Consider the following 10,143-nt stretch of genomic DNA (forward strand, 5'->3'; position numbering starts at 1 on the left):
AAAGGGGGTGAGTTGAAGAAGGAAATAGACTTGAGGACCAGAAGAAGTACTTACAGCTTGCAAAAATCTGAAAGACAGCAAGACACTGCTCACTCCGCCCCAGGATCTCCAGTCTTCAAATTCTCCTTCCTCTAACAAGTATTGCCGGCCTTTATATCGTTCCTTCTCATAGGCAACCCATCTGCAAAACACACAAGGAAAAAACCGGTATAATAGTTCTAAATGAGCTACAACTATATCAACAGTCATTAAGTATTCAACTTTGATATCCATCCATACAAAATACCATGTTCCAACAGATATAGTGGCTTCAGCTTTTTCTTTTTTTAAAAAATAATTCTGAGAAATAACATTGGTATGCAAAATGATCCATGTATTAATGCATAATGGATAATGTAACAAAAAGCTCCTGTTTAAAGAATATCAGACGGTGTCCAGGTGAAAAGAAAAGGAAAATCATAATTATAACAAGAAATATGTCAGTTTTCATCCCTCAATTTCTGCTTATGTTACTTCTAAAACAACTTTCCTTATATTTTATACTAAGTTTTACATTCTAATATTCAATTAATTTATACCAACCTTTCGATGCATTTTTTCATATTTACGTTACCATTCCATACTTACTACTTTGTACATAAATATCACATGCCAGATTGATTGTTCCGATTCATTCATGAATGGCATATGTTGTACTTCTAATACTAAGGGTGGGATTCAATGTTTGTCAGTGGACAGGTCAGAGGCTACTGATCCATTTCCAATCACAATTTGAAAGTGCTGGTACTTACCTATATAGCACTATATTACTTGGTTATTGAGGACCTAAAGGCTTGTCACTAAAATCCCCTCAGAGATGCTTCTTGAGGTTCCCCTGCTTTCTGAGCTGAAGTGAGTTAGATGATAATTGTGGAAAGAGCTTTTTCAACTGTGGTAATCCATCTCTGGAACACTCTCCCCAGTGAGGTAGTCTACATTTTTTATTTACCCAAGTGTTTTCTCATGTTGAGGTAGCAAATGGTTTATTATCCACTGTTTTAATCATATTCTTATTTATAAAGTTAAACAGTTTTAATGTAAACATGGTTGTAAACATATCTGGATTGTAATTTTTTAAAAGATAGTTCACCAAATGTTCTAAATAAAATGACACACATGACAAAGTAAATAGAATTGGATGGTGACATCAATTTCAATGGAAAATGAATTTGTTAATGTTTACTGTGATGAGTTTCAGGGCACAGCGTTAACTGGGTGAGTTCGGATTTCCTAGGCTCGCAGAATAACAGATCAGATGAGAGACTTTTGAGCCTCAGGTAGGCCACAGAGAACCTTTGCAAGGAAATTTTAAAAAGGAAATGAAATTGTACTTACATTCCACCAATGACACGTATTGATCCAATTCCCTGGAAATCATCAGCATTTTCAAAAAGGTTTGGAAAACAATCAGTATTTTCAGAAAGCTCCTTATGCCATCCTCCAAAGTATGGGGTCTCATATATTATCATCTGCAGAATATGAAATAGTCGATCCTTTAAAATACATTTCAGATCCAGGTCTATGTTCTGTATAGTCTATGAAATTATCCTTACTTATCCAGTTTCAATCATTTGATGCTTTTTTTCACCCCAGGTACCTTAATTGTGGCACATCTGCTCTGTATGTGTTCCGTTATGGAACACAATGATCTGAAGTGGCATGAATTAATCTGAGTTTAACTTGTGTATGAATAGCTGGGCCAGGGATCAAACTGAATGGTTAGTGATCTGTTACAACTCTGTGGCTTTCATCCAGAGTTCTCAAGAACAGAATTTTGTGCATACTGGAGGAATACATTATGGATTCTTATCTCATTATACATGACTAAGCCATTTTTCACCTTCTCACCCCTTGCCTTTTCCTGTAAGACCTATTGCAGTCGTTAAGAGTCGTCAACAGGCTCATCTCAGCTATCTGCCAATCTCCCATTCCCACCACCGTTCTGAGTAATACCCCTCCCCACCTTCTCACTATATAGAAGGATCTGGCAAGTTCTGTTTCAGTGTATCTGAAGAAGTGTGCATGCACACGAAAGCTCATACCAAGAACTAACTTAGTTGGTCTTTAAGGTGCTACTGGAAGAATTTTTTTTATTTTGGAGGAATACACTTTTTGTCACCCCCCCCCCCTTGGTTGCTTCCTGTGCTTTATGAAATTTTGGGCCCCTCTAGAATCGGGTGGGAGATGGTGCAGGAACTGCAGAGGGAAAGGAAGAAAATGCCAAAAATCATCTCCCTGAACCTCTCTCAACTGGGAGCCTAGCTCACTGTCACATCTGTGAATGGAAAAAGCTCTCCCATTTGTGGGGTGGCACCTCTAGATTCAATCCCATAGTTTTAAGAAGGGAATAGCAAAGTTAGGCATAAGTGACAACCCTTAAGTTCTAGGATTCTATGATCTTGAAGGCCTTTAAAAACAGATTAGTTTACTGTTGCCAGGATCCATACTTACCTTAATGTTCGTAGGCATCTGAACCTTCAGGCCACCCTATAGTGTAAAACAAAATAACAAATGATCAGGTATGTAAAATCCAAATGCATGTTTCAGTTCCATTAGTTCTATGCAAATATGAATAAGTGCTATTGCAAATCGCCCTCAAAATTTGCTGAAGGATGGTATATAATCCCTTTATATAAAGAAACAAATAAAAGAATATTAATTAGAGCTTCTCCATGCTCAGAGTGGATAAAACCTTTTTTATTCCTCTCACTGTTGATATCATCAACATGCCTTTTAAAAGGGCACTAAATATTGATTCCAAAATAAGAAACATGTTTATGAGTGCTTGATTGTTCCAGAAGAATTAGGAATTCTTCAACACGCGGATATGAAGAAAGACAATATTCACATGGCCTGAACATCTTTACTTCCTGCAAAAGGGACTCCTATCTTTGGCAGGTTTTGAGGGGAGATGGCTGCTGACAGTGGCAAAAATGTTCATAGGGCATATAAAGAGTTAGATTTCTATGAATCCAAAACCAACTTTATACGTATCTAATTTCATTCATACAACAGCAATTTCATTTCTGGAAACGTAATGGGAATGTTAAGAACAGATTATATCCAACTCCACCTATCATCACATCCAATAAAGGCAAACATAGGCTATTATGATCCTTTATAGTGCAGATCTTTGCAGTAACTTCTAGGTACTAGAATCTTATTTTATTTTAAAATGATTAATCTGAATAAATACTTTATAAGTCTATTCTCATCTAGTTCTGATTTTAGGAGCACCAGGCAAACAAAATGCCTTATGTCAAATCTAATCTAGAGGAATTATTAACCAAAAGGCTAATTCTTGCTTATTTCAAGACTCAGAAGATGGTGTACTGAATCAGATCTGTGTCCTGGCTGATCTCAGTCAATGTGGGTGCTCAGACACGGAATAGATTCTGATTTAGATGCACAATTGTTGCAGAAGAGGATGGATTGGTGTATAATCGGTTGAAAAACTTCTACTGCCTCACCATTTTCAACGGATGAAGAGATTTTACATCAGCTGCTGAAATTTCACATGGGCTGTGGTTTTCTTCCAAAACCATCACCTCTCCTTTGTAATTAATGTCTGAATAGGCAAGCCATCTATTAGAGTGAGGAGAAAGTTGCTGATTAACCCAAATAAAGTAATCAACTGTGCTGATTCATGTGCAGTTTAATTAATAAAAATGAACCTTTGATCTGATCCAGCAGAATTATCTAGCCCAGCATTCTGTCTCCAGCAATGGCTAGTCAGATGCCTCTGGGAAGCCCATAAGAAAAGCATGAAGGAAAACAACACTCGTCCTGTTGCTTAATTCAGTATTCAGGAGGTATATTGCCCCTGAAAACATTGGATAATGCCCAATGCTCTATTTTGACTACTAGCACCAGAAAATAATTACATAATGAGAGAGCTGGAAGGGGCTCTAAATGCCATCCAGTCTAACTCCCTTCCAATGCAGGAAGTTCACTAGTACAGAATCCCATAAGGGTTCCCATCCAGCCTCTGCTTAAAAACCTCTAATGAAGAAGAGTCCACCTCTTCCTGGAACAGTCTCTTCCGTGGTCAAACTGCTCATACCATCAGGATTTCCCATCCTAATTGCTTAGTATGAATGATTTTTCTTACTAGTTGAACCCATTGCTTCAGGTTCGATCTTCTGCAGCAACAGAAAACAAACAAAGCTCCTCCATCATTTATGTGATAGCCCTTCATATATTTTAAGATGGCTATCATATTGCCTTTTAATTGTCTCCTCTCCATGTGGAACCCACTCAACAGCATAATTGCTGTAAATAGTTGACCATTTAGAAATATACAGTGGTACCTCTGTATTCGAACGTTTCCATGGACAAAAGTTTCGGAACTTGAACGCTGAAAACCTGGAAATAAATGCTTCGGTTTTCAAATGCGCCTTGGAAGTCAAACAGGAAATGCAGCTTCTGTTTTGAGTTTTCTGTATTAAGATTTCTGTTTTGAGGCTTCCGTTTTGAGTTTTCGGTTTTTAACATTTCGGAACTCGAATGGTCTTCCTGAACAGATTACGTTCGAAAACCGAGGTACCACTGTATTAGTCCCATGATTCTGTGTATAGTTAGGCTACTTTATGGCTTGAAGTGCTGACACAGAAATTCAAATACCTGAAAAAGAGAACAGAGAATTTTGACGAAATCCAAAGGCCAGTTGTCCCCTTCTAAAGATTCCAAGGCAGATTTTATTTGTGCTACTTTTAACGGTAACAATAATAAAGCAATAGCATTTACAAAATAGCATATTAAAAATAATAATGAAAGCAATGGCTTTAGACAACATGACAGTTGTATTTAAGGCTGAGCTGAAAGTTGCAAATATGCCCTCTTTCAGTGATTTGGAGGCAGGCCGCCAATAGAGACAAACGTTTCCGCAGCACTTCCTCCTTCCCCAAACCCATTGCCTTCATTCTGAACTGACTTTGTAAAATAATAGTGGTGCTAATTCCAATTGGATATGTGGATATGTGCTGGAAAAGTGATTCCTGCCAGAAAATGTTCATTTTAAAAGAAAAATGATGCAGTGGCAGCTGTCAAGAGGGGCAATGACTAGGTTAAAAAAAAACAAATGCAAAGAATTGATGGGAAGAACACTTTGGAGTGCTTAGTTGAATATTGTGGCACATTGTATTCTATATGAAGATTTGGTGCAGCCATAGTTGTACTGAATACAGGAAAATTTTAGCAAACAGAATTAATTTAAGCCAAATCTGTTTATTTTACACTGATGGCAACAGAAATTGTCTTTAGAAAAGCAGTTATTTTAAAAACAGGACAATGCCTGTTTGGGTGCAAGCCCCTGTTAAATTAAAATGTAATCTAAATTTATGAGGGGTTTCCCCCCTAGAGAATGTAAGCAAAATAATAACCTGTGCTATAAATTGGAAATTACTGCTGCTTTCTGAAACACCCCATTATTTTGTTTATTCGTTTCGCCTTACAAACAGCCAGCAACTGTTGATTGCTGACATTTTACATGTTTTTATAGGTTCACAAACTGATGTATATATAATGGAACCTGCACTCACACTCCTGCTTTCACAAAAAGAGTATGTGGTTTGACTTCCAGTTCTTCTAAATTAGCAACTGCACTCTGGATGCAGACAGGAGCATGATCTGTGCTATCTTGTGGGTAAAGCTCAATCTCAGGAACACTGCAATCCTGCAGAACACATCAGATAACAAAAACAAACATGACTGTATGAGCTGTGCATCCCTTGACTGTATTTATTTACATCCCATAAAACATGGTTCCATGAAAAGGGCTTCAAACAGGAGGTTAAGAATGGTACACAGCAGAGAGGAGTACTGACAATGGTGGGGCACCATTGCTGCTTCCGTGCCCTGAGCTACATCCAGGTTATTTTTTAAAGAGCTGTTGGATATGACTGTGATGAGAATAAGCACTATAAAATACAAACTTTCATGAAAGCAACTGCATTCGCAGATGCCTAACATGGGCAATATGGAAAGGGAAGTCTGAGGTGCAGCATTAAGAAAGATTGAGAAAGGTATCTGAAGTTCTGGGTCTTCTCTAAAAGGGATGCCATCTGCACCATACATTCAGAACATGCTTCCCCCAAAGAATTCTGGGAACTGTACTTTTGTCAAGGGTGCTGGGACCTGTTGCTCTGTGGGGAGTCTCCTAACAACTCTCACCCTCCTTAAAACAAACTACATTCCCCAGTATTCTTTGGTGGAAAGCCATGACTATAAGCGTATGGTGTGGATGTGACCTAAACCAAAATAAATGAATTAACAGATGGTGGTGGACGGGAGCAGAGAGGAGTGAAATGGACTCTACTGTCATTGCCAGTAGAATCTGTTTCTCACAATGAGCACTCACCTTCACTACTTGTCTGATTGAACCAACTCTGAAGTTCTTTTGATGTTTTTCTCTGTGAGGATTCAATAGATCATGCAGCATCTTCTCTCCTTCTTCTAGAACATATTTATCACCCAGGAATCCTGGTTTCTCATACATAATCCAGCTATATTAATAAAATAAACACAACACTGTAAACATGCTACCACGAGGTAGCTAACATAGCACAAATACGAGTAAGAAGCCATGGTTAATTTTGTTACAAATTGTACTATTTCTTTACCATATACAGTTGTACCTTGGAAGTCGAACGGAATCCGTTCGGGAAGCCCGTTCGACTTCCAAAACGTTCGGAAACCAAAGCTTGGCTTCTGATTGGCTGCAGGAAGCTCCTGCAGCCAATCAGAAGCCGCAGAAACCCCGCCAGACATTCAACTTCCAAAAATAGTTTGCAAACCGGAACAGTCACTTCTGGGTTTGCGGTGTTCGGGAGCCAAAACGTTCAATAACTAAGCTGTTCAAAAACCAAGGTATGACTGCTTGCTGAAACACACACACACACACACACACAGAGAGAGAGAGAGAGAGAGAGAGAGAGAGAGAGAGAGAGAGCGCGCAACAGTGGTCAGCAGGGTGGCACAGGCAGAGCAGGGTGGCTCACCAGCCTCCCCAACGCTGAGTGTGTCTGCCAGTTCCCGAGAGGGGGAAGGGTGAGACAGGGGAAGCTCTGTGCGGTGTAGATGCACTGGCAGGAACCTTGCATTGCATCCCTGCGACTCCCCTCTCCCCCTCTCAGGATCCAGCAGCAACACTCTGTTGGGGAGGTAGGTGAGCAAAGTCCTGCCAACCACTACTGACTCGGAGGCCACTTTATAAACTGAGCTTTATAAATTGTCATCTGAAATTTGTGCAATTAGAAATCCTTCTGGAGATGGTACAAACTATTTATAACATGGTTTGCAGGTAATATACATTAGCAAAGTGCTTGTCATCATGAGGGGTGGGCATCTATAAATAGACACAGTCATAGAATCATAGAATCATAGAGTTGGAATAGACCACAAGGGCCATCGAGTCCAACCCCCTGCCAAGCAGGAAACACCATCAGAGCACCTGGAAGTACTAGAACGGGTTACTTCTGGGTTTTGGCGCATGTGCAGAAGCACTAAATCGCACTTTGCGCATGAGCACCAAATTGCGACCCGCGCATGCGCACACTCGGCACTGCGGGTTGCGAACGTGCCTCCCACACAGATCACGTTCACAACCGAGTGTCCACTGTACCTTAAACCATTTTCCTGCACATGAACCCACTACTATTTTTTTTCAAAATTCCTGAATATATTCACATGCTTCAAATATGATGTTCTATAACTTAGCATACACTTGTTTACTTTCTCTTCTTTGCAATAGAAATGTAACAGTATTTTATACAGTTCAGATAAGACATATTTTTAAATTTCAGATTAACCTTTTTTCAAAAACCGAGCATTCAAAACTGAACATTCCCTTAAATTAGAGAAACCTGCGGCCCTCCAAATATTGCTAGACTGTAACTCCCATTATCCCTGACTATAGGCACGTGGCTGGTGTGTGGGAGCTGGAAATCAACAATATATGGAGGGCCACAGATTGACTATCCCTGCCTTAACTGATAAATTTGTATTTTTATTTATTTCTCTATCAAATCCACAAAACTGTAATTATTCAAACAATGGAAAAACAGCAAGTGTTCATTAAAATATTAATTTCATCATAGGATGACAATTAACTACAATATATGTTAACATTTGCATACTTAGGGAACCTGATTTATCTTCACTAAAATCAGGTACATAAATAACAGCCACTTTACCCATAAAGTGCATGTTCCTTACCATCCTCTGACAACTCTGATCAGTGCTTCTTTTGAAAACACCCAGGCTGTAGCATCTACCACATCATGGTAAATTTCAATTGTGTTGCCGTGAACATCACAAATAACCATCTGAAATGACATGCGATGGTGTTAAGGAAACACTAGCAAATTCAGTTTCCCATATATAACAAATATTCTGCTTGTTGTGTTTAGTTTTATAAAGGCTTTAAGGTCTTTGTCATGTTTACTTCATGGGACTTGCTTCAAAGTATATAGGACTGCAGTCTAAACCAAATCAAACGGGTCATCCACAAATCATTTACACTAGTATATTATCACTGGTTTAAATAGAGCAAAATCAGTGAAAGTTGGATCATACTTTTCATATTAAATTAACTAATCAAAGTTTTTATTCGTTGTTTGCTCTAGCCAACAACTACATTCAAGGGAAAAGTAGAATCTAGCCGACAATCATCTTAATTACATCCAAGGAAAATGCAGAATCTGTCTACCTACCTGTCTACCTACCTACCTACCTACCTACCTACCTACCTACCTACCTACTTTTCACTGCTTCACTCAAATGTACATGGCAAAACAGTCAATATCTCATACTTGCTTATACGGTAAAAAGGTCACACTCACTTTTCCTGGTCTTTGATTGCATTTGAGTCCTTCCCTGTCAACAGGACACTGAAAGTGAAATGAGGAAATAATTATTTAAGTGCTATAATGAACCAACAATAGATATTTTAAGCAGTATGCCTTTAAGGTAGGGATAGCCATCCTCATGGCTTCCAAATGCTGTGGGACTCTAATGGTAATAACTACTGGCCAGTTACAAATACCCTTTTTCGGGGTTAGGTAGTGCAGAGGACAGTGGCAGAGCAACTGCAAGTGGTCCTAGATGACACTGATTATCTGGATCCACGTCAATTGGCCTCAGGCCTGGTTTTAGAAGTTAATCGCCCTTGGCTGACTCAAGGATTACGTTTATTGAGAGAGGGTCAGGGGGAGTGTGACCCTGTTGCTCTTACTCTCAGTGGCTTTTGATACTACAGTGTTACCTCTGGTTACGAACGCTTCTGGTTATGCAAGCTTCGGGTTACGAGCTCCGCTAACCTGGAAGTAGTTGCTCCTGGTTGCGAACTTTGCCCCAGGATGTGAGCAGGAGGCGCCATTAGCGAAAGTGCGCCTCAGGATAAGAATGGTTTCAGCTTAAGAACAGACCTCTGGAACAAATTAAGTTCGTAACCAGAGGTACCACTGTATTGATCACTGTATCCTCCTGGATAGGTATCAGAGGCACTCTGTTACATTTGTTCTATTCATAACTGTGCAATCGACTCCAGAGAGTAGATTTAGGAACATGTTCCTTGGCCCCCTTGGACTTGCTCTATGGGGTTACATCTATGGATGACACACAGATCTATTTCTCCACAGCATCTGAATCAGGTGTGTGGCTGTGCTAGGCAGTGGAAGAATGCAAGATTAGACTGGATGAGTTTGACTCCTGGGAAGGTAAAGCCTCTGTGGGTAGGTGGCTCCTGTGTTTGTAAGATACGCCAACTGCCAGTTCCATATGGGGTTGCACTCACTCTGAAGGAGCAGGTACATAGCTCAGAGTACAGCTTTGTCCTTAGAGGCAAAAGTATCCTCTGTAGATTAGAGTGCCTTTTACCAGGTTTATACGGTATGCCAGCTATGCCTGTATTTGGAACACAGAATAGCCCAGCCACTGTAATCACTGATTGCCTTGATACTGCAATGTGCTCTGGTCCAGATGCTACAGCTACTGCACAATGCAGCAGACACACTGCTGAAGAGGGCAAATAATCAATGCTGTGCGAACGCTCTGCTAAAACATCTGCACTGGATACCCATGTGTTACAAGGGTCATCAAGTCCAA

The 10,143-nt window shown here is 39.8% G+C and overlaps 1 protein-coding gene across 1 annotated transcript in view; it reads right to left on the reverse strand.

Moving 5' to 3' along the window:
• The window catches only part of CRYBG3 (crystallin beta-gamma domain containing 3), a 61,117-nt gene that overhangs the window by 17,391 nt on the left and 33,583 nt on the right, over positions 1-10,143 (reverse strand). Inside the window, exons 5-12 of the mRNA XM_083498486.1 lie at positions 8,880-8,927; positions 8,254-8,363; positions 6,398-6,542; positions 5,580-5,713; positions 3,510-3,624; positions 2,491-2,526; positions 1,375-1,508; positions 55-181 (exon numbers count right to left, since the gene is read on the reverse strand). Coding sequence (XP_083354612.1) covers positions 55-181; positions 1,375-1,508; positions 2,491-2,526; positions 3,510-3,624; positions 5,580-5,713; positions 6,398-6,542; positions 8,254-8,363; positions 8,880-8,927 — 849 coding nt within the window. The remainder of the gene's footprint in view (positions 1-54; positions 182-1,374; positions 1,509-2,490; positions 2,527-3,509; positions 3,625-5,579; positions 5,714-6,397; positions 6,543-8,253; positions 8,364-8,879; positions 8,928-10,143) is intronic.

Source organism: Podarcis liolepis (genome assembly GCF_965112155.1).
Source record: "Podarcis liolepis genome assembly, chromosome: 4".
In the NCBI taxonomy this organism is placed as follows: domain Eukaryota; kingdom Metazoa; phylum Chordata; class Lepidosauria; order Squamata; family Lacertidae; genus Podarcis; species Podarcis liolepis.